The 25816-nt window shown below is 37.0% G+C and overlaps 1 protein-coding gene across 1 annotated transcript in view; it reads right to left on the reverse strand.

Annotated features, from left to right (window-relative positions):
- LRRC2 (leucine rich repeat containing 2) overlaps window positions 1-25816 on the reverse strand; it is a 66267-nt gene that overhangs the window by 35210 nt on the left and 5241 nt on the right. The window contains exons 2-4 of the mRNA XM_051642432.1: window positions 20169-20315; window positions 12705-12915; window positions 3696-3852 (exon numbers count right to left, since the gene is read on the reverse strand). Of these exons, the coding sequence (XP_051498392.1) occupies window positions 3696-3852; window positions 12705-12915; window positions 20169-20293 (493 nt within the window). The 5' untranslated portion in view covers window positions 20294-20315. The remainder of the gene's footprint in view (window positions 1-3695; window positions 3853-12704; window positions 12916-20168; window positions 20316-25816) is intronic.

Here is a 25816-nt window from a genome sequence, read left to right on the forward strand (position 1 = left end):
TGCCCTGGTGACAGAGGATATAAAGAAGGCAGAGGTGCTGAATGCCTTCTTTGCCTCTGTCTTTACTCCTGCAGGCTTTCCCCATGAGCCTCAGTTTCATATAGCCCCAGAAGAAGTCAGGATAAAGGAGGAGTTTGCCAAGGTAGATGAGGATTGGGTTAGGGATCAGCTGAGTAATCTGGACATCCATAAATCGATGGGTCCGGATGGAATGCATCCAAGGGTGCTGAGGGAGCTGGCGGAGGTCATTGCTAGTCCACTCTCCATCATCTTCGGTAAGTCATGGGTAACAGGAGAGGTGCCTGAGGACTGGAGGATAGCAAATGTCACTCCAGTCTACAAGAAGGGCAAGAAGGAGGACCCAGGTAACTATAGACCGGTCAGCCTCACCTCCATCCCTGGAAAGGTGATGGAACAACTTGTCCTTGGCACTATCTCTAGGCATATCAAGGACATGGGGGTCATCAAGAGCAGTCAACATGGTTTTACCAAGGGTAAGTCATGTTTGACTAACCTTATAGCCTTCTACGAGGAAATTACTAGGTGGATAGATGATGGTAGAGCGGTAGATGTGGTCTATCTTGATTTCAGTAAAGCATTTGATACCGTCTCCCACAGCATCCTTGTAGATAAGTTGATCAAGTATGGGTTTGGTGATCAGGTAGTCAGGTGGATCAAGAACTGGTTGAAAGGAAGAAGTCAGAGACTTGTAGTCAATGGGGCAGAGTCTAGTTGGAGGCCTGTGACTAGTGGAGTCCCTCAGGGGTTGGTACTGGGACTGGTGTTGTTCAACATCTTCGTCAACGACCTGGATGAGGGTACAGAATGTACTCTCAGCAAGTTTGCTGATGACACCAAGCTGGGAGGAGTGGCTGACACACCAGAAGACTGTGCTGCCATTCAGAGAGACCTAGACAGGCTGGAGACTTGGGCCGGGAAAAACCTGATGAAGTTCAACAAGGGCAAGTGTAGAGTTTTGCATTTGGGGAAGAAAAATGCCATGTACCAGTACAGGTTGGGGGCTGACCTGCTGGAGAGCAGTGTAGGTGAAAGGGACCTGGGGGTCCTGGTAGACAGGAGGATGACCATGAGCCAGCAGTGTGCCCTTGTGGCTAAGAAGGCCAATGGCATCCTGGGGTGCATTAGAAAGGGTGTGGTTAGTTGGTCAAGAGAGGTTCTCCTCCCCCTCTATTCTGCCTTGGTGAGGCCGCATCTGGAGTATTGTGTCCAGTTCTGGGCCCCTCAGTTCAGGAAGGAGAGGGAACTGCTGGAAAGAGTCCAGTGCAGAGCCACAAAGATGATTAAGGGAGTGGAACGTCTCCCTTATGAGGAAAGGCTGAGGGAGCTGGGTCTCTTTAGTTTGGAGAAAAGGAGACTGAGGGGTGACCTCATCAATGTCTACAAGTACGTAAAGGATGAGTGTCAAGAAGATGGAGTTAAGCTTTTTTCAGTGATGACCAATGATAGGACAAGGAGTAATGGATACAAATTGGAGCATAGGAGGTTTAAGGTGAATATCAGAAAAAATTTTTTTACTGTAAGAGTGACAGAGCACTGGAACAGGCTGCCCAGAGAGGTTGTGGAGTCTCCTTCGCTGGAGACATTCAAAACCCGCCTGGACGCCTTCCTGTGTGATGTACTCTAGGTGACCCTGCTCTGGCAGGGGGGTTGGACTAGATGATCTTTCGAGGTCCCTTCCAACCCCTAGGATTCTATGATTCTATGATTCTATGAAATATCTACAGTTATTATCTACAGCTAACCATATTTGTTAATTTGGTTATTCAGTGTCTCAAAAGGTAATGTTCAAATCCAGGCTCTCCAGATGAGTGTTTAGTACAGTCATGCCAGCTTTCATTTAATGTCAAAATTTCAGATTAGTTCACTGTGAAGAGGAGGACAGTGAGTGCTATAACATCGTGTCTGAGGCAGAGCCTACAGGAAACAACTTTCTAGTCTCTTCCAGTCAAATATTTACATTAAAAAGCAGCAACAAAAACATTGAAAAGAAGTAACACCTTGGGTACAAGCTAGAGGGATTAGCAAATCGGAGGAAAAGTAAATGAATAGGAATAACCTGAAAGTTACTGATTAACAGAAATCACATCATCTAAACAAAATTGAAAGAACAATGATTGCTACTGGAAGAATTTTAAACTTTCTTCCTTGTTTCCCAAGAAAGGTGTGATATGGCCTCTATAGTAGCCTCTACAGAGAATTGGTTATGATAGAACAACATGGTTTTGTGCATTTATTCTGGAAACAGACTTTATTAGGACTCATAATCACTTTTTCTTGGCAATCATGTTCAATAATTATGCCTAATACTTAAAAAACTAACTAACTAACTAACTAATTAACTAACTAACAAAAAACAACCAACACCATGTTTATTAGCCTTTACCTGCCTCAGTTGTTACGTAATGACTCCTTAAAACCTTTTCTATAATGATCTGACTTAGCCTCTGGAAGGGAACTATGTCCTTTTGCTTTTCTTCCACACCACCTAGTAGGAAGTTTATGTCCATTAAACTCACTGACTTATTGGAGTTCCACAGTCTAAGTGCTGACAAAACAGTGTTTATTTTATGTCCAGTATCCCCAGCTCGTGTCCTGTTTGGTTAGTATATTTAGCCTACAGGTTGAAACTATGAAATATATCTTAATGTCAGAGGGAAATTTCTGTGTAAAATACAATTTAGTAAATAAATCAGAAGCATTAGTGTTACTCTACTAAGAGAGCAGAAGAAGAGTAAAAAGGACTAGAAAAGTCTAGCACTGATTACTGTATTTCAGGATGCTCTCTCCCTTCCTGTTTTTCTTAGTTAAACCTATGATAACCATGGAGATGGAGGTATTAGCATTTATCTCTTTTTTAAGCTGTTAGCTCTTAGTATACATAAGGCATAGCAGTCATTGGGAAAGCTTAAGACCACTGCAGTTAAAGTTTGAGAAATTAGTACACCTGCATGCATGGACTGCAGGGGTCTCAAAATGGACCAAGCTTCTTAAGCTCTCAAAGATACCACTGGTTATAGCAACACTATTCCTTATAAGACCAGTAAATCCCTCTCAAGCCATTACAGTCTTTCAAACAAGATTTTTATATTGTAAGACCAGAAAACACAGGAGAGCTAGATACTAGAATTCTTGTTATGTAGATTAAAACAGCAAAGGTCAAAGTATGTAAACATTAAGAATTTCTTTCTCTAAAACCCCTGATGTCATGTTGGATATACCACTTTATTAAATTGAGATCATTATTGTACTAATCATAAAATTTCAAAAGTGGGTTTTATGCAACATTGTAATTTTTTTCTTCCTTTTTAAAACAATATTATGTTTCAGTTCATCTTATTTGAGGTTTATAATTCTTTAATACTTTTATTTTTCTTAACCTGCAAGGAACATAAAACGCCACATGTTCTCAGAAAGAATTCTCCATCTACTTGAATACAAGCAATAACTGCCTCATAGTCAGATAACAAAAATGTGTCCTTTTTTTCACGTTTGAGCCATGTATTGCATACAATTCTGCAAGTATAATTACAGCCAGAAAGCTGTAAAAATCTGGAGGGAACTGTTCACTGGAAACAAGAGAGAAGTCAATTAGGAGTAAACTAATAAGAATATCCATCCTAAAATGTATTTAAATACCATAAATATAAATAGCTGAATATCTGGAACGAACTTACCAATTTCCACTGGGAGATGATTGATTTGATTTTTTGACAACTCCAGTACTCTCAGATCTTGAAATAATGCAATGTAAGCTGGAATGGTTTGTATCAATGTACGGTTCACATGCCATTCTTTCAGATATGTCTGTTCTTTCAGGGAATCTGGGAATTCCTTTTAATGAAATAAGAAGTAAATAGAAAACATCAGTTTTGTTCTACCATGTTTCTGAATACAGTGGAAAGATATTCCACAGCCAAAACTCAACACTTTGCCTAAATTATCTTAATGTAAAATAGCATTTTGCCCAACCCTCATGGGAGCTGTTTGCTTTTGAAGACTATTGCTACTGTCTGTCACCACATATTCATTTTTAACTGCTAATGCAATAATTTTGCTTTTAATCTGAAATGTATCTGAAGCACTCAACCTGTTTTGTTTCTTCTCTATTATCTCTTTTTCCCAGCTGGAGTATTTTTTGAAAACACATTTCAGTGCTTTAATTCACACATCAAGATGCAGTGAAATGCAACACGTGAACATAAGAGTGGGTGTATGGAGAACACGTAAATAGGGTTTGCCACAAAAACAAAAGAAACAAAAAAAGTGTGACTATATTCTTGTTTCAAAATTTGTTTGCCAAGATGGAACACAGTCCAAGGAATATAAATATTTCAGATAGGTTACACAGATACCACATTTTGAAAGACTTTTTTCAAAGAAGTTATTTCTCTTTGGAAATTATTTCAGCAATGTTTGAAAATCTTAGATTTCTTCAGGAAGACTAAAAATATTCCATATTTAAATCAGACCACACCTGCAATTAATTCTTGCTTTAGTGTTGCAGAACTCTTTTTTTAAGGATTCTAGTATTGTTCCAAATACTCATCAAATAAATTGGCTTCTGAGTAATTTTCAGACTATTCTAGTAGTCCAAAATCTCAAATGTATAGTAGTTACAGAGAATGAAAGTTTTAAAGCCTTTAATTCTTACAAAATCGATTTAGGTAGTGAGTTCAGATGTACAAATCTTTGTTTAAATTATGTCATTAAATTCTTTGAACTTGAAATAGGCAAAAACCAATTCTTAAACTTGAAAGTCTGATCATTTTAACTCCATTTATTAAAGCAGCATGTAATCTACCACTCTGTTCTGGCTTTTATATTACTGTGCACTGGTAACAACTGGAATAATTAAACTGGTTGAAGCATTATCACTAGCTTTGCTGCATAAAAAGAGACGTAAGAATTTCCACCTTTAATTCTCTTACAACTTCCAAATTTGCTTCTTATGCAGTAAGTATATACGATACAGTAAGAATTACTCAGGTTTTATACAGAGGACACAATCCACTTTTTTTCTTCTAGATTTCATAAATCCCCCAAGACATTAACAGGAGTGGTGCATTTTAATTGTTTTTTATTAATTCTGAACTTCTGAACTAGCAATAGTGCTACTTAGCAATACTTGAAATATGTAATTGCAGTTAAAGATATACTGGACTGTCGATCACAAGCTGTTCTTTGGTTGTTCTTTTCAAATTTGCACATGCAGGTACTATATAGATAATTTTGCCTTGCTACCTGCTCTTCCATATTTGATACAGATTGTTTCAATTCTTGCTTCACTTCCCCACTATGTGTATATTGCATTGTGATCCAACTTCTATATTTGTCAGTTTACAGCAGCTAAAAAATAAAATGCCTGAAATGCCTCAGGGCTGTTAATGAGAAGTCTCACTAGCTTTCTGGAACGGGTTCTACTCCTCTGCATTCAGTGCTGCACATTTTTCTGCAGCAAAATAAAAGAATAGATACCAACTGAAAATTCAATTAGTATTGTCTTCCCCATCTTTACAGAATTGAAAATGCAGCACACAGGAGATTGCCTTTAGTTGAAGTGTTATAGATTCCACTGTAGGGAAAAATCCTTATTCACTGGGAAAACATGTAGAATAGTCATGTTGGAGGGAAAAAGATGTCTGGGTAACAGATATCATTTGTCACTCTAGTTCTCCACAGGTAGGGTCTGTCTTTGTCTTTCTACTGACCTACTAGGTTTTTGTACATTGTTGTCACAATAGACAATCTCTATGTCTGTACTGGCAGATAAAGCAGTGAGCAGAGGGAAACACTTGCCCCTATGAAGCTAACAGCCTTGCTGTTCTGCTGGAATGAAGGGAGTATCCCACAAACTCCCAACACATGGAAGACAGTGCAGTGCACAAAACACTCTCTCATATTAAGATCAAGCTCCTTCCTAGTTTTAGGGAAAAAAAAAAAAAATTAATGAAAAAAATTTCAAAAATTTTACCTTTGTTTTACGGGCAGTTTTAAACACCAATATATTTTTGTGCATCAACTGAAGTAAATTCATAAAATACTTCAAAAAAATAGAAAGAAGCTGCATTCTTCTGCCAATTGCTCTGACTTAATGTCTTTCTTGAGATTATTTCTTTATATCTTATAATCATTTTTATACTTTGCAACTTTAAGCTTGCAAATATTTTGCTAAGTGTTCTTTTAGCACTCTCCATCTTGCAATACATTTTATTTGTGTAGTTGAAACATAAATTAATGTGGTATTTTACTTCCTTTACAAACTAGGTAGGCATGAGAACCGAAATTTACACGGGCTTTATGTTTGCTTTACACTCTGATTCCCTTGTGTTCTTTTGTAATCTGCTGCTACCATACTAGAGCTGGCAGCCTGCTGATAAATTGCTCCATGAAGACTGACACTTGGAGAATATCTGGTCGATTGCAAAACAATACCCCAAACTCCTTTGATTTTTGAGAAGGGAAAGAAAAAAAAAAAAAAGTATTAAAAGCAAATAAATAGCAAACCTAAAACCATTGCTGATTATGCTATTTCTGATTAGGAGATAATTTACCTGTTAGGTATGAGCTGAACTAAAACTGTGACCAAAGCTCTGAGACGCCTTAATTCTGTTTTTTTTCCAACTCTGTAGTTTTATCTGTCATGGGCCAAACTAGAACTTTTGATTCAAATCTCTGTAATCTTTGAGTAAATTTGAAGCTAGCTGCAGAACCAGTAAGTCTCAGAGAGACTTTTATTACCTAACTGGGTCAGGAGTGTTATACTTCAAGGAAAAACAAATCTATGGAAGCTAAATAAGAACAAGAGAGATTTTCTCAGTCAATTCAATATAGCACTTCTGCTTGACCCTTTGTGGCAAACAAATATCTCATTGCTGCTAAAGCTGGGAATAGCAAATGGATTATAGATATATACATATATATATATATACATATACATACATATATATATATACATATATTGTTTTTCTGTGAAAAGACACATTTGACAATAAATACAAATGTAGTAAATAATTTGCTACATTTTTCTGTGAAAAAATTATACACAAAAAGGTCCTGATTTACTAGTAAATAATTTTATCATCACTCATTAATTTGCTTGTTATTCACCTTTTACATTAAAGTTGTTTAAAGTAGGCATGCATCAAAATCCTCTGCTTAGGTAAAGCAGCAGAACCAAGAACACTTCTGGTCTGTATTTGAGTGAACATCATCATCTTTCATTTGTCAATATTGATATCACAAATTTAAAAATTTCTTTTTCCTGATTATTTTCTGAAAACAATTCAAAATCCTCTGATACACTGGAGAATGAACACTCATTAGTTAGGAGAAGACATTAAACAGAGGGGAAAAACAGAGTTATAGTGAATTCATTGAAAAAATCATATGAATATTCATGGCATTACTTAACCACAGTTTTCTTTTTGTTTGAATAACAGTGCCACTACTCTGAAGAACTAATTTAATTCAGTAGATACATGTTTACATGTACAAAGAATCTCAGCTAAGTATTTCATCAGCTCTTCATCATTCTCTTCTAGGCAGATGATTCAAATATGCAATTCAAGAGTATAAAGTTTTCATACAACTCCTTTTCATGGTGGTTTTGCCTGGAAAATGCTGAAATAAATAAGAAGTTTTTTTCTCAAAGATACCTTGGGAACCTTGAATTACTTGTGACACAGTCACCCATCTCATGCCTTTAAGTCCCAAGGGCTTTGTAAATATAAGAGGATTTAAGCAACTCACTGATGTGGTAATATAATGAGTTCTACCAAATTTTTAACGAAGGGAAAGCCTGTCTGATTTCACTCACTTTTTCAGATTGTGGGACTAGCCTATTTGTTTTATAAGACCATTTTTTTTTCTTAAATACAAATATCAATTAGTTACTGTTCCCATCTGAAATAAATGCACCATGCAGGGATGTAGCAACTTAAGTAATAAATATTTGGATGGTATGTAAAAGGGGAGGGAAGGACCACTGAACCTTGAGGCTGTTGTCTCATCTCCACTTCCAGGTAGAGGTCTGACAGACAAAGGTAAATCTGTCTCACCACTGCAATTATCAGCCACTATACATAGACAGAAGCTAGCAATCCTGGACAGGCATGGCCAAACTGGTAGCCAAGTTAGGTAAGACTTCAGATTCAGAGGAACTCCCTGTGTATAAGGTTTTCAAGCATTAATTTTTTATACTAATCCTACTTACATCATCGTAGTTCAGAAGATTTCCATTAAATTCTTGTGACCATGTTCTTTGAAAACTGTTGTGACTTCAGATGTCTAGAGACTCAAATTCCATGTCTCAAAAAAATAGCCCAGAAGTGAATGGTAACTAGTAAACATAGAGACCCACAAGGATTTATGGATAAACAGAAAACAATTCCTCCAAATTCATGTACTGTAAAATCAAGTTCTACTCTCTTTCACTAGTACTCTGTACCTACTTGTCTAATCTATTATTTGCTGTATGAGTTTATCTTTCCTTAGCTATGTTAAAATAATTACAGTGACAAGAAACAGTGGGTCTCCACCTAATGAAAACACATTACAATTTCAATGACATTTGAGAAGTGGGAAAGAAGTGGCACAAAAGTCCTGAAGGAAGGAATTCATACCAGGCATTCAAAATGTGTGATCTGCTCTGATTTTTTTTCCCTACAAAGGTTCTCAGAAGGAAATCCAAGGGGATTTTTAAAAGACCACTATTCAGATGATTCTCAAAGCGATTGTCCAAGCTATGCCATTATATGGTTATTTTATAAAATTCCTTTTTAGCGTTATGCTCGACGATGCAGAATCAGTGGGCCAGATTCACTGTTATGCTGTATGGATATGGAGCATAAAAAAATACAGTCTTTGTAACATGTCTACATTTTTACCATCTAGATAGCCTGGGCACTGGTTAGTGCCCAACACAAGCTAACATTCTAATTTACTGCAATTTTGCAAATAACATAATTAGTTCATCTGTGGACTCAGCTCATTCACTGCTGAAGTTTCGAATGAGAGCCTCTAAATTGAGACCTATGGGAAGGATGGGGTAAAGCCACTTGCTTTGATCTTGAAAAATCCCTGTGCTGGGGATTACTCTTCTGTTACACTTCAGAGCATCCAGAAAGAAAACTGGTGCAGCTCAGAAGCAAGCCCAGTTCTCAAAATTAAATCTGTAATTCATACCAGCAACCTACTCAGATTTAGCCATCAACTGTCTAGAGGATATATTACAGCTTCCTTGATGAGAGGGAAGGGAAAACATAATAGAAATACATATCAGCTAAAAGCAAATGATACAGAGGATTCAGCAGCTAGCTCCCAAATGGACACTTTACAGGGCTGTGTGCTGTTTGCTTCTGCCAACAGTAAGAGGCCAGCCAACAGCATACCAAGCTGGCTATGTGCTTTTAAAACTGCACAGGCAATCCTAGCTCTGACTTCTCCTAGTGCCTGAGTGCTACATCTTCCAAACCTTCAACTCATTCATATATTTGTGTACAAAATACATTACAAAAACTAAATCATAATTGACACCATAGGTCCCAGTTACCTAACATACTGAGTGAACTGCCGCATGTCCACAGATATTTTCATATGCAGATTTCCATTCTGTGCAGCTTTGGTTGAATTGTCTGTAAGTTCATTTTGCCTAAGTGCCCTTTTTTGGTGAGACAGTAAGAGGGGAAGAGAATGTCATATCTGATTCTGTCTTTGGTTTGGAAGTAGCAAGCGAGACTAAAAAAGCAGAGTATGTGGTATGATTTGTATAACCCCTAAAACGTTAACGACATTTCTGCAACAAGAGAAAAAACCTTTCCTTCAGAAATTTATCAAGTGGATTCTCACATTTTTTAAATAATTTTTAGCTGTTGGAGACTTACAATGCTCCTCAAGGACCTGCTTGGTAGGGTACCATGAGACAAAGCCCTGGAGGAAAGGGAAATGCAGGGAAGCTGGTCTGTATTCAAGGATCACTTCCTCCATGCCCAGGAGCTATGTGTTCCGATGAAGAGGAAGCAGGCAGGAGAGCCAGGAGGCCTGTGTGGATGAGCAAGGCACTCCTTGTTACAGTTAGATGTGTATATAGAGAGCAGAAGCAGGACCAGGTGTCCTGGAAGGAGTACAGAGAAGTTGTCAGAGAAGCAAGGGATCGGGTAGGGAAGGCCAAGGCACAGATAAAATTGGACTGGCCAGGGATGTTAAGAATAACAAGAAAGGTTTCTATAGGTATGTCAGCAATAAGAGGAAGACAAGAGAAACTGTGGGCCCACTTTGGAAGGAAACTAGAGACTTGGCCGTGCAGGACACAGAGAAGGTTGAGTTACTCAGTGACTACTTTGCCTCAGTCTTCACTGGCAAACTTACACCATCCCAGTTAGAGAAGGTGAAGGCATTGGCTGTGATCTCTCCACTGTAGGCGAAGAGCAGGTTCATGACCATCTGAAGGACCTGGAGATGTACAAGTCTCTGGCCCTGAAGGAACTGGCTGATGAATTTGCAAAGCCTGTGTCCATCATATTTGAAAAGTCTTGGCAGTGTAGAGAAAATCCTACTGACTGGAAAAAGGGAAACATAACTCCCATTTTCAAGTAGAGAAAAAAGGAAGACCCATGGAACCATAGACCAGTCAGTCTCACCTCTGTGTCTGGAGCAGATCCTCCAGAAGGCTCTGCTGAGGCAAGTGGAAAACAAAGGGGTGATTGGTGACAGCCAGAATGGCTTCACCAAGGGAAAATCCTGCCTGACTGATTTGGTGGCCTTCTACAATGGGGTCACAGCATCGGTGGACAAAGGAAGAGCAACCGACATCACCTACCTGGACATGTGCAAAGCTTTTCACACTTTTCTGCCCTGGAAGAGGGAGATTTAGGTTGGAAATTCTTTAGCGTGAGGGTGGTGATACATTGGAACAGGTTGCCCAGGGAAGTTGTGGATGCTGCCTTCCTGGAATTGTTCAAGGCCAGGTTGGATGGGGCTTAGAGCAAGCAGGTCTAGTGGGAGGTGTCCCTGTACATGCAGGATGCAGGGGGGTTGGACCTAGATGATCTTTAAGGTCCCTTCCAACTCAAACTATTCTATGATTCTATGATTTTGAAGGATTGTTCATCTTCTCTAATGAAAGCAGCTTTGATTTTATCCTTATCTGCTGGCATCTGAACCATGTCACAGTATCTTAGTGAAACAGGCAGCTCACTTTAATCAGGATGAGCTGGATAATGACGCTCGATGATTGTGTGGCAAGGTCACAGTAAATGTATGATACAGTGAAAGAATGAAAGCATATGATGGTTAGGAGAGTACTGCTCAAGGTGACATAATGTATGTAACAGTACACCAGTATCTTATCAATGTGATCTTTCAGCATGCCAAATTGAAATTTAATGCTTTGGAAAACAGAGCAAATTATGCATGTTTGATTTTGCCTCCTAATATAAATCCTTATTTATGCTGACAAAGCAAAATGTTAAAGGTTTGTCAGAAGAAAACAAGCAACAGAAAAGTTTAGTTATGCTGCTTTCTCCTCCCTGATGCACTGAAAATATTTGCAGTTGCTACTACATCAGTGTCTAAGGAGCTATAATATTTCCTTTTTTTTCTTTTTCCTAAAGTACCAAAAAATTTTACAACCTTGGAAATTACGTAGTAAAAGACTACATATCTTTAACATAATTGTCAATATCAAAGGTTTCTGAAACAGAAGACGTGTTAGGTCTACAGCAACCAAGCCTACCGCATCTATTATTTAGATCAGTTGACAAAACAGTGTCCTTACTAAAGTGGGTTGGGAACCAAGGTTTTCTATTTTCCTGAAATTTCATATACTTTATGTTTATTCAGAAAAGTAGAAAAGCCAGGAAAAAATGAAAACTGAAAAAGAAAATACCTTCATGTTCAAGATCAAATTTGGGAAAATGATTATTTCAGGTCAATCAAAAGAACTGTTTTAGTAAACTTTAGCCACTATGTCAACTGACATTTTAACTTGCATTTTCTATAATGAAAATCTCAAAAATATATTTCAAAACTATCAACTAAATAAAAGTAATAATTCTAATTTCACTTTCTCATTCATAAAGCACTCATTATTCATATCTCAGACAAAGCTTTAACAACTCTAGAAAACTTCAGATCATCTCTAACACACCTTTCGCCGAATTTAAAAATGGCCTTAAATTCAGAACTCAGTTCTAAACTGTGTTTCACATAAACGACAACATCAACCAAAAAGTGTTTTTTTTTTTTCAGCAAGATGATTGCGGATTGATGCTAAAATTTGTTTGGATTTGAACAGAGCCTGAGAAAAATATTATCACACCATTAAAGCGAGAAGACAGATCTCTGAGTAGTAGAAGACATCAACAAGCCAACAAAGCTGAATAATATTTTCATTTTGTATTCACTGGGAATGTCAGAGAAGGGCACCTTACTGCAATATGATTGCTTATATCAAAATCTTTGAGAGGCCTAAGTTACATTTATCAACAGAGAATTTGATGTAAGTATATTTGAAAACCAAAACACTAGTTCACAATAAGACGGGAAATGCTTTTGTCACTTCTAACACTGTGAAAAAGCATCAGTATCATATGCATTGGCAAAAAGAAGTTTTGTGGGATTAAAAGTTACAGTGCTAAGCTACCCAAGACCTTTAAAAATAAAAAAATATTTTGCATTATATTTACCATCCACCGCTCTCCAGAAAGCTGAAAAATAAACTTGTTTCTTTCTTTATTTGTTTCATTTGGCAAATCATGCCTTTTCTGGAGCTGAGGAGTCTTTCCATAAGTGTCCAAGATCTTCTTATCTGTGTCTACAAAGCCATTCTTGAGATATTTTGATTGAGGAATGCCTTTCTTCTGGCACTCTAGTATGAAATTCCATTCTTGTTTTATCCTGAAATAGTGCCACAAAGGGGTTACGTGAATCTGCTTATCCAATATAAAAAATAAATCTTAAAGCTTAATCCTTGTTTGCACAAATACTTAACAAAGTATAATTATTTAATTAAAGATAATGATAATGAAAATGATGATGATGATGATGATGATGATGATGATAATAATAATAATAATAATAATAATAATAATAATAATAATAATAATAATAATAATAATAATAATAATAATAATAATGTTGTAGTAATAAGGCATTCCTATTTTCTAGATTTACATGTAGATATCAGATGAGCAGGATCTAATCCACTCCATATAATACAGTGACACCCAGGGAATAACAGAAAAGTGGAGACTGAGTGCATTGTCCTAAAACCAGCATGAATGTGTCCTTTATTTCAATAAGGCAGGAAATACATTATCACAGAACAAAAACAATTTAAACAAAATATAAGGACCTGGTGATATATGCAACATTTTTCAGTTTGAAAAAAAAGGTCATTTTTGCAAGCAAGAAGTTAGAAATACTCCCTTTTCCCTGCCCTTTCTTGTTCAAGTATAATGATCTATTTTAATTTTTTACACATTTTCTTCCAATACTGTCTAAGAAGTTGGAGGTAAAGGTCAAGGTTATCACACGCCAGCTAATTTCAGATTCCATTTCAGTGTAAGCTTAGGCTCACCTCCAGGACAAAATTTTACCCATGTAGCTTCAGGTGAAAATTCAATTTGCTATAATCACTGCCAAAATAATTTAGGAAAGATTTATTTCAGCTTAGTCAATTAAGGAACAGGTTGATTAACTGAAGTAAGCCCTCCTTATACCAAAGGAAAGCTCTGAAGAGCCCCTTGAATCATAAAACTGATCTCACACTTTAAATGCTATAGTCCTGTGCTACATGAGATTAATTTAGGCGATCTCCACCTTTTAGCAAAAATTTTAAGCTAAAGACTTGAAAAAAATTGGCAGGTGAAGAAGGTCACAAATTACAGTGCCCCCTAAAGAAAGTAAAAAATGGCATATCCTATAAAGAGAATCAGATGCAAGTTTGTAAAATTCAAGTAGGAAGTAACAAAATCTGTACGCATATTCCTATCTAAGCAAGGGATTTTTGCCAAAATGCTAAGTTGTTAAAGCAAAGGCACATAAAACAGAATGTCTAGTTATAGGTCACATACACTAAATCAGTTGCAATATTAAGTACAAGAAGCACCCTCTAAAGTTGGTGAAAATAAGTAATTTTTGGACACTCAACAAGGTACAACATAGAAACTGAAGGGCAGAGTATATTTATAGGAACAAGATAACATAAGTTAAAAGTCAGAGTTGACTCAATATTATCAAAATGAAAGATTAGGCATCAAAACTGCATGCTTAAATTGAAAGGTGTCATTGAGACAGCTGTAAACTGCCCAGCACAAACTGTGGCATTTACTGAAACCTCAGGGGATATTAGAGAGACATCAAAGCAGAGAGCACAGCAACAGCAGAAGACTCCAGCTATAGGCATACACACAGCATATTGACACACTGTAGACACTTCACACTTTTTGAAACTATGTATGGTGTTTATCAGAGAGTCTAATCTGAGAAACAATTAGAGGACCTGATTTAGCTTCAAGTAGCAGCACATTATACATGGGTCGCCAGAGAACTACAGATAGCCCCTTCTATAATAATGACCTCTATGTACTCCCAAGCAACATCTTTATAAAGCAAGGAAAAACATTTACAAATCTTTCAGAAGATGAGCTACCTATAAAAGCAAAGCTGGTTAAAGTGATGCTCACTGGCTAAAGCTCTGGCAGAGTGTGTGAAGACACCCCAGAGTAAGCACATTCTAACAAAGCCACTGTAAAGAACTCTTCACCACTCATTGCCAAAAACAGAAAAATCAAAAAAGATAAAATGGCATTTATGTTCAAATGAAGAAATGAGAAGGCATTTTAAGGACTGGAAAAAAAAAACAAAACAAAACACCAAAGTCAGTTCCTGTGGGTATACAAATTAAAAGGAAAAAGATTCCCTGTACATCAGAAGGAGAAAACTAAGGGATGAAGGTATGAAGGGAGCAGTGAAGAAATAGAGAAGTTACTGAGAGCTGCAGAAAAGTTCCTCAACCCTGGTTTCATTTTCACTAGAGAGATCAGTATACTCTTGGCAAGTAGGCATCTGGAAGACTTTCTAATATTTAAAGTGTTAACAGAGGAGGTGTGAGAGTGAAGTATATATTCAAAGTAAATCTCCTCGTTTCTCCTAGTGTCTAACTGTAGACTACTTCACACCACAGCAAGCTGTGGTATGTAAATGAGCTGGGAAGGAAAAAACTGGACTGAGAACATGTCCAGCAAGACATTCAGCTCAGACAGTACACAGAGGGGTACTAAAGCAGCTAGTACAGTCAAGGAAGAGTTCACCAGCAGCCCAACATCTCAAAATCTCTCTGAAGCTACTTAATATAACAAAGACATGAAAACAGATTTGAACAGCCACAGCTCCTTGGCTCATTTTGTGGTCCTTGAACACAATGCATCTAATACTTCTGGTTACTGAGCAAGACACCTAGGCAGCCCTTCCACAGGTTATCCTCTCCAGCTGCAATATGGAAGTGCTTAGATGACAGAATATTCCATACTAGTACTTCTTAAAGTATTTTTATGAAAATAAAGAACATTTTAAGTCTTCCTTCGGTGACAATCCTCAAATAAAATAGAATTACCACTACATTTGTAATATCTGTATCCTATTGCATTAATTTTCAGGAAAGATAGGAAAGGCATCTAAACTAGTGTAGCAAACAAAAACAAACAAACAAAAAAAGCCACACAAATAAAATCAGCCTTGAAATACACTAATTTCTGGTCTTGGCACTTTAAAGGTTCCTGATATTACAGGAACACATTTTCACATAAGATAATACAAGTAAATTGGTTACAAAATCACAGCTCTCCTGAAGTTTATGTCTTTTTATTACTGTTGGGTAATAAAATACTTTGATCCTCCTCTACTTTTTGATCGAACAAATACAGTCCTATTAAAGAAAAAACTGTCCATTAAGGATTCAAAAATTAGGTGTTAGTCAAGCAAAGCTAAATTTAGGTGGGAGTGTGGATACAAAAATATTTTTTTTCTGGACAGAGGACCTAGTTAATATTCAGCTAGCTATTCCAGAATTTCCGCTCCATACATGTAAATAGTCCAACTAATTTTAAAAAGGCTGAATGCATGCTGCTTATGCTTGTCCAAAGAACAGTTGTACTTCATACCTTTAATCTGTAACACAAATGCACACCTGTCACTACTGTAGACTGTAAATGATCATCTAAAGGCTAATGAAGCTTTGGAACCAGCTGGTCAAGGAGATGATTGAATCACCATCCCTGAATTTGTTTAAAAGTCTTGTAGATGTGACAGTGCTTAGGGACATGATTTTGTGGTGGACTTGGCTGTGTGCTAGGTTAAGAGCTGGACTTGATGATCATAAAGGCCTTTTCCATCCAGAACAATTCTGTGATTCTGTGATATAGAGGAAATGTTAATTCTAGGAAACTATTTCCAATACATCACTATTTTTTAGTGTGCTTTCAGGACAATACAACACAAATATGAAACAGGATCAGCAGGGAAGTGGAATATTCAAGTATTTCCATTTTCATTAGTGCTGAACTTGTCTTAAGGTAATAATTCCCCAAACATTACTTCACTACTGGAGTATATCTGCAGCAAAGAGATTTAACAACATATAATTAAAAGTTTGTATTATAAAAACAATCCTTTTGAGGATATGGGATTTCCTTGCTTGGCATTTTAGAGTCTCCCTCAAAATCACTAATCAAATTAACCTCATGCAAAAAATTGCTGTGGAATAAATTACATTACTGGACCCTTTGAAGGAGGAACCAGCTTGGAAAATACGGAGTCTGCATTAGTAAGGATTTCAGAGACATTCCAGTAAATAAGGAGTAGCTGGGTTTCTTTGGAGGGTTCTTCCTTATGCAGTTACCCATTGCTAGAATGTCTGATTAGGTCTTGAGGAAAAACTATGCTTCTTAAGTAATGAAAGGAAGCTTCATTAGATGGCACTACACACGTACTGTAGGAAACTACAGAGTGACACAAGGCTAGTACTCCTGGGTGATGTTTAAATCAGAGTCATTATCCACACCAGATCATTAAATAATCCTATGAATTTTTTATTAGAGCAGCATAATTAAGCTGAAGCTCAGCTCAGCCTAACATTCCTGATGGATGCTTAACACTTGTTTCTGGGTTGGATTTAATTTCAGTCCCTCTGCCTGGATTTTCCATGGGTTGTAAAGGATTGTTGCTTAGCAGCAGTTTCAGCCCACTTACATGCGTTATATTAAATACAAAGTCTGTATTCCCAAGTGTCTAAGAAAAAAGGCAAATAACTTAAATTGTTATTAGTGCTGTGGATCTACTTCTAACTTGTTATCTGTCATTTGTTTTTGGGGCTAAGGCCTCGCAGTTTGAGTTTCATTCCTGCTTTAAAAATTTTTTAATTAGGTATTGAGTGGAAGAAAAAAATATAATCATCACTAATAAAATCTTGGTTCAGGTACAAATAAAGTCATAGCAGTGAAGTTCGCCAGAGAGATAGAGACAAATGATTTAAAAAAAAAAAAAAGGCACTGTCTGCCTGTAGAGTGACAGTTTTCTTTTGACTTTTAACATTCATGAAATGCATAGGTCAGTAAAGTAATACATGCACATTTGACTACGCAAAGTTTGAGAGGAAAATTTCAGAGAAGAGACTCACAGAAGAGGTGACTGTTTTTTTCTGGTTTTTTTTTTGCTGCATGTTTAGTTGGTGAACAGTAGAGGTTGTGCCATTTCACAGTAAAGATTTGAAACTGGGCAAACATCTCCTGCATTTCCTCACTTGAATGCTTAATTTGTCAGTCTTCAATTTTTACCTTACCTGCTTTTCACAAAGATTAACATGTTGCAATCTTTTAAAAAATAACTAGCTGTAAACTTTCACTCTCATTCCCTTTCTAAAAAAAATGACAAATAGAAAAAAAAAATTAATTAGTTCAATCATCATACCACATTAAGTTAGTCTGACAGCACTCAGGATTTCACAGTGCAAGATAAGATTGTTCACCACTACCAGAATCTAGAAGATGAAATATAAAACAGTGCTATAAATGCAAACCTCTCTCTATAACACAGGCTTTCATAAAAATGCAGATAACCATGCAACAGTGCACATTTTTGGCAACAGCTTGTGTTTCAAATCCAATAGGAGATTTAGAATAGGTTTTTTTCTGATAAGACTGAGGACATGAAATAAAATTAAAATACTCCTGCACAACACTCTACTGTTTCTTTTTCTTTTATACTCAGTTGCTGGCTGATATGTGCACTCCAGAAGTAGAGGCTCCTTGAACTGCAGTACTTCCACAGTTCCACAAAACCAAAGGGGAAACGGAGGACTGAATTAACTCCACTGAAATTGACCTGATACCAGTATCTAAGAGGCCAGAGATGATCCTCTCACAACATTCTCGGCAGACTGATCTCCAGAATCTGCTCTCACTGGCCAATTGTTTAAAAATCTGCTCTAAACCTATAAATTCCCCAGATCTTTACAAGACCTCACCATCAACACAAACATAGTTCAAGGTTTGCATTTATTGTGAGGTTTTCCTCTTACAAAATCTTCAGTCAGAAAAGAGAAATATCTCACATGTGATTGCTTACTGATGCTGCATGAATTAAATTACCTTGCTCCAGGGCAAGTAGAGTTCCCTAGGGGTTAATTGGTAGTTTTTCCTCAAATAATACATACTACCTATTATCAGGTCACTTTACACAGCAACACAGCTGATGAGGAACTGCACAATCTCAGGGGCATCAGAGAATTATAACCTCTTTGAGAAAAACTTGATTTAAAAAAAAAAAAAAAAGCAGCCACAGCAAGCCAGATTCCAAACTCATCTGTCACACAAGTATTTTTGCAGAGAAACTCTATTAATTTCGGCCCTACTTGGGAATTCACTCTGGCTGCTGGCAAAAGTAAATACCTAGAATCTTAAATGCTGGCATGCAACCCTCAATTCAGGAAACTGCCTTCTTCGACTGTCTTTTGGAATTATAATTTTGGGTCACAATCCCTTCCAAAATGCTTTCTTGCTGTGACTTTACGGTAACTACTAGCATTGATTTCAACGGACCTAACTCACAGTGGTTACATTCAAATCTGAGTAGAATACCAGAATCTGGTCACATGTGGAACTCCCTAAAATAATGAAATTTATTTCTGCAGGGAAATACTATTTCTATTAAGCATTTGATTACAATTACAATTTTATCTATACTTTCAAGTGAACAGCAAGCAAAATCTTGTCCTGTTTCTGGACCGATCTTTGGAAGCACTGAAAAACATTTAAGAAATAACTTGTGATTTGACCTTTAGGACCTCACAAAATAAAGATAATTCTTCTTTTAACTGACTTTTGCATTTCATTGCTAATATTTTTGTGACTTTGACCTTTAATCTACCAGCTTTTGCCATTCTAAAAGGCCTGAATCATAAGAATGAATGTGAATTTTGCCATTCATTTCAAGGGGTGAAATATTGATCATTCACATTCTGGAAACAAAGTCTAATGTGCTTCCTCCTTTTTATCCAGGAGCTCTAAAAGAAGCAGGGCTAACTGAAAATCAATCTGATTGCATGAAGACAAGCTACAAGACAAAGTACTACCTGCAGATAGGAAGCTAAAGGAAGAAACCAAAAATGCTTTGTGAATGCTGAAAGTATACTTGGAGCCTTTTACTTCTCTGCATCATATCCCAAATTCCCCATCTCCTGTTTGTGCAGGAAAGTAACAGAATTACTTTAGACCTCATTAGTAGAAAAGAGCAGAATATGCAGTCAAGCTCCACTTTTTCAGCTGGAAGGATGATTACAGAAAAATAACCACAAGCAAAATCAAAAGGGAGTATGTATAGTTTTCACGGAACATACAAGTCAGAATAACAAATTAAGCTTAACGTATTTTACTGACATAAAACATGGTAGCTGAAATTAGCTACCTCAGAGCACGTAAGTTTATCATCTTTCCCTCTTATAATCATTTGAGGAAAGGAGGCAAGAAATCATTGAAATCAAATACAAAAAAAAAAAATAAATTTGAATGCTTTGATAACACTTAGTATATAGCAATATTACTCGGTAATAATAATGGATTCAGTTAAAACGAACAGCAGAAAAGTTGGCTTACTTTTCCAATGAGCTTTTTTCTAATCTTTCTTTCTCTTTCCTCTGACGTTCTTTGCTCTTCTTAACTCGAGTTTCCCACAGTCCTCTTATGACAGAAAAGTCAAATATTATCACCTGATGTCCCATACTGTTGACATTAACCCCTCTCCTGCAAGAACAAATCATCATGAACACTTCAGGAATGTAATAATGAAAATAACAATGAAAACAACAATAATAATAATAATAATTAATAATATGTTTCAATATACTTGTTTGGGAAAAATATATTTAGTAATAAGAAATATCAACACAGTATGCTCCCCATCTTGCCTAATTAATCTTGGACTTTCTGCTTGCACTAATCAATGTAGTATGCAATAGGCTACATAAAATCTACAGCAACAACTAAATATTGATTTTATCTCTTTTAGCATTCCTTACACTTTTCCCTTTCCAAGATAATGACATAGTTGTAAAAAAATACTAATGTGATAAAGTAACACTAATGATACTAACTTTAAATATTTTGGTTTTTTAACAACGTATGCAACACTAAAAAAAGAGGTCATAAAGAATTTATTCATTGTAAATCTTGCAAAAGCACTTAATTTTTGTTTTGTCATGTATTGATCTTTATACACCGAAGCTATCTTGTTCCACTGGAATCTGAGAATTTTCAGTGTTTGCACAACTAGATGCTTATCTCTGAAAGGCATTGAAAGGCCAGCCCTGTAACATACACTGAAAACTTACCTAAGGTAGAGATAAGGTAGGTGTTGAATTACCTTCCAACAATTGATGGCTCAGTATCAATGTATTAGATCCTGCAATTAAGAACAGAGCTGAACTGGACTCTAATTTACGAGGCTTCCCACTGAAACTTCTTGCAGGAACCTTGCCCCTACTGAATCATAGAATCATAGAACTATTCAGTTTGGAAAAGACCCTTGGGATCACCTAGTCCAACCACCATGCCTACTCTACAAAGTTCTCCCCTAAACCATATCCACCAATACCACATCCAAACAACCCTTAAACACATCCAGGGATGGTGACTCAATCACCTCCCTGGGCAGCCTATTTCAGTGTCTGACCACTCTTTCTGTGAAAAAAAATTTTCCTTATGTCCAGTCTAAACCTACCCTGTTTGCAGCTTGAAGCCATTCCTTCTTGTTCTGTTGCCAATTATCTGTGAAAAGAGACCAGAACCAACCTCTCTACAATGACCTTTCAGGTAGTTGTACAGATGGATGAAGTCTCCTCTCGGCCTCCTCTTTCTCAAACTAAACATTCCCAGCTCCTTCAAGTGTTCTTCATATGATTTTTTCTCTAGGCCCTTCGCCAGCTTCGTTGCCCTCCTCTGCACTCGCTCCAGCACCTCGATTTCTGTCTTGAATTGAGGGGCCCAAAACTGGATGCAATACTCCAGGTGTGGCCTCACCAGTGCTGAGTACAGGGGAAAAATCACCTCTCTGCTTCTGCTGGTCACACTCTTTCTAATACAAGCTAGGATGCTATTTGGCTTTCTTGGCCACCTGGGCACACTGCTGGCTCATATTCAGCCACTTGTCAATTAGAACCCCCAGGTCCTTTTCTGCCAGACACTTTCCAGCCACACTTCCTCAAGCCTGTAGTGTTACCTGGGGTTGTTGTGGCCCAAGTGCAGGACCCAGCACTTGGCCTTGTTGGAGCCCATACCATTAACATTAGCTCAACGATCTATCCAAGTCTCTGAAGTCAGTGACAAAGCTCTCATTGTCTTTAGCAGCCATGGTGCTTGAGCTTGACCCAATATGAATGTTACTCTCCTTTTAACTCAAGAGAAAAAACACTGTAGAATCTTTAACAACCACAAGAGATGAAGACCTCCGATTTCTGTCTTCTGAAACAGAGTATGACTAGCAACATGGTGTTCCTTACTGAACTATAGCAATGGTTCAGTACCAAAAAAGGAAATAAATCCTCTACTAAATCTGTAATGCAAGTACAGATACAAATCGTGATAAAATAGGTAAAACTGTGCTCTCTTGCTTGGAGTCACTGGTGAGCATAAAATCATCACAGTACACTGTTTCTTGTCAAATCCAGCTAGCTTGTCTAAAGAGGACTTCTGTTGTTATTACTTCTTTATAAAATGTTGTGCTGGACCACTGCAAAGAACTCCTACAAAGCAGAAGCTGTAAGCCTTTTAAATTTTTTTGCTTCTACTGAGATAAAAGAGAGAAAAGGGAAAACAGTTACTTACACTTTGTTTGAGGTTTCACTAGATACCCCATTTATTATACCATTTATAAGCTTTAAATAAATGAATAAATAAATAAAGAAGGAAAACCCTGCTGGACCATCTACTGATCATTTAGAAGCAATCTTCCCCTTCCCTGACTGGTTCCTTTCAAGCTTGTATCTATTACTTTTCTTACTGTGATCTTTTTTTCCAAGCTCTACATCTTTCAATTGTAGCTATTTATTATATGTCCTTCTGTCATAATACTGAGTAGGAAGGAGAAATTATTCTCCCTTCTCCATTTTTCTTCTTGGAACTGCATAACTGTCCTTTTCCCTCTTCTTTCACCTATACATCTCTGTAATACGTAACACATAAAGGTAGAATTTCCTCTGAGGAAGCAAAACACTATCGTATCCTCTGGAAAATGTACAGCATGGACTAAACAGTCTAACACATAAGTACACCAAGAGGAAAAGTTCCTACCTGTCCACCTTATTTGTCATCTCAGTAAATACCAAATACCTCCAAATACTGGCACAGAGGCTGGTCAGAGACAATATTTTTCTATTACACACTATTTCTATTACATACTCTTCTGTATCTTAAGATGTTTCTATAAACTGCTGTCTTTGCTTTTCATAAAGCTCCTCCTGTTGCTTGTTTATCTTTATGAGCATTAACAATGAAGCAAAAGTAGTTCTCTACATATCTGGAACTCAATGCTGATGACAGCTGAGTCAAAAGCCCATTAATAGCAGTGTAATGAGAACAGTGACCTTATTTGCACTGAAAAGGCTTATTTAAATCAGCTGCACCTTTTTAAATAGTGTTCACTAATAACTTACAGGAAACTATTTACAGCATAAAATAAAACTCTCTTCCCTGCTACGCAAATCAAGAAATTCAATGACAAGCCCCTTACAGGAGTTGAAAACCAGCAGCCACCCTGCAGGATCTAATTCATTTTAATAGACCTATTCATAGCAATGAGATTTTGTAGAAGGGCTATTGCAGGAGCTGAACTGCTGACAGTGAAGTAGCAGCTGGACACTTGACCTCTGTTTGAGCTAGACAGGCTTAATCAACACAAAGTCTGAATAAACTGTGAAAGTGCCCTCTTCCCTTGATTTGTTCCCCACCTTCCTGTCTTCCAGGTTATATCATCTGTTCTTTATTGAGACATTGATTTATTAGACAGTCAAGTTGAAAAAATTCATACAGTTTTTATCCACATATTTGATTAGGCTGCCATGCTTCAGGGTTTTTCTTCAATGGTAAAACCAAGCAGAGGAGGAACTTGGCTAGGAAGTAAGAGGTGTCCATCATAACTCTTCAGGACTAATCTCTTCATAAATAGCAAAGCCACAAATTCTTATCAGATTGCAGGGTGGCTAAGGCTTTAGAAATTTTCATCAGGACAAATGTGAAAATTTGCTGCTATCTACAGTTACAGAAAGGTCACCCAGTAACATTCACAGGGCTCTTGATTTGCTGAATCACAGTGACAGTGGTTTTGTCACTAAGTCCAACAACAAAAACAAAACAAAACAAAACAAAAAACAACAAACAAACAAACAAAACACACATCAAAAAAACCACACACACAAAAACACACAAAAAAACAAACCCCACAACAAACAAACAAAATCACTCCACAAAACCACTAGATCATTCACTCTGGTAGGGGCATTGGACTCTATGATCTCCAGAAGTTCCCCTTCCAACCCCTACCATTCTGTGATTCTGTGAAAAACAAAAACCATACTCAAAGTGTTTCTCACTCAAGAAACAGGCTACCTTGCTTTCATTACGGACAAGCCCCGACCACAAAAGCAACCATCACCTGCATCTGCAAGGCCCAACTTCATAACTACACTGAGTTTGCAGATGAGTAACATCTTCCTTGAGTGACATCTAGATTTAAGTTATGCTGTAGATCATCAGCACACCTTTCTTAGATGTTGCATGGTTATAACTTTAATTTAGTCTTATGAGTTTCTAGGAAGATGGATCACAAAAGCAAGACTCTTAATATATAATAAAGAATCCACAATGCTTTGTGGGGGAAAAGGGATTCTGGAACATAAAGAGAAGGCAAAGATGTCATTTACAAGAAAATCACTTGTGGAGAAAACAGTTCTCTGTGCAGATGATATTATCCCTAGCCATTTGCACTTCCTATGAAGTAATTTACTAGGCCTGAATCAATATCCTTAACAGGAAATGTATTGGGAATTCAGTCTGATTTCTCATCTTTCTTCTAGTGGTTAGCTCAGAAACAAAGCTGGCCATTCAGGACACGTTTCTTTTTTAATGATTGCAAGATTTTCCCTTCATAAACAGCTACACATTACATTAAAGCAATATTTTTAAATAATATACATTTTAAGTAATTCATTATAAAATAAAATAAGCTTTCCTTTTGGGGAAAAAAAGAAGAAAAAAAAGAAACCTTGCTACACCATGACTTCTTCAAGTAGCCCGCTAAGCCATCCCATCAATAAGGGAGTCACAAGAATTCTAATAATCATTCTCCTCTCTACATTCTTAACCACAAATTCATACTTCTCCCCTAGGATTGTACTTTCAGTTCCAGATACTACAGCCTACAATCTTTTTTCAATTTCACCATTCCAGAGCCCTTTGCCTTCATTGGAGCCCCTTACTGAGTCGCTTCAGCTTTGTCTTACTGCAGGCCTCACCTCGACACTGAAACCCTTCTTTAATTCCTTCCAGTTAATTTAATAATCCAAAACCTCTCTGGGATAACTGAGGTGTGAAGAAATGTCTGCTTGCATTAGAGCACTCTTTTGCTATCAGTGTTGGGTCTTAGGTTTGACTGCCATGAGCTAACCCTTCATGTGCAGAACAGAACCAGTGCTTCACTTCTATGAGATTTCTGGTCTTAAAAAGAAGACAACACTGTTCCTTTACCGTGTTCATTTAACTGTTTACATAAATAGGCTTACTAAATTCAAACACAGTTATGTATATAAATACAGTGACACTCTTACAGGGTTAGGTGGAAAAAAGCAAAATCTTAGTGATGATATTGATCATATGTTTTCCTTTAAATGATACTACATTCATGCCAAATGTTGCTAGTAAAAGCATCTGCCTCAGTACCTGCATGCATTATTTTTATCATTTAGTCTCTTTTATTTTATTATGTTGCTTAAATTAATCTAAAGGTATGTGGACAGTTCTCTAGCATCTACTTTATACTTCCTTCTTTAAGTGGTAAGAGTACCTGGGAACTCTGGATTGGAATCCATTCAGTGGGATGTTGAAAAACTACAGAATGGAAAAGGCAGTACCTGCCTTTTAACATCAATATTTTCTATATGTTATTATTTATTCATGTCATTGCTAAAAAGATATGCATACTTCAGACAATGCAGACTGACCAGTAAAACTGGAGATATTTAATATGCCACACC

This window comes from Apus apus, chromosome Z, assembly GCF_020740795.1.
Source record: "Apus apus isolate bApuApu2 chromosome Z, bApuApu2.pri.cur, whole genome shotgun sequence".
Lineage (NCBI taxonomy): Eukaryota > Metazoa > Chordata > Aves > Apodiformes > Apodidae > Apus > Apus apus.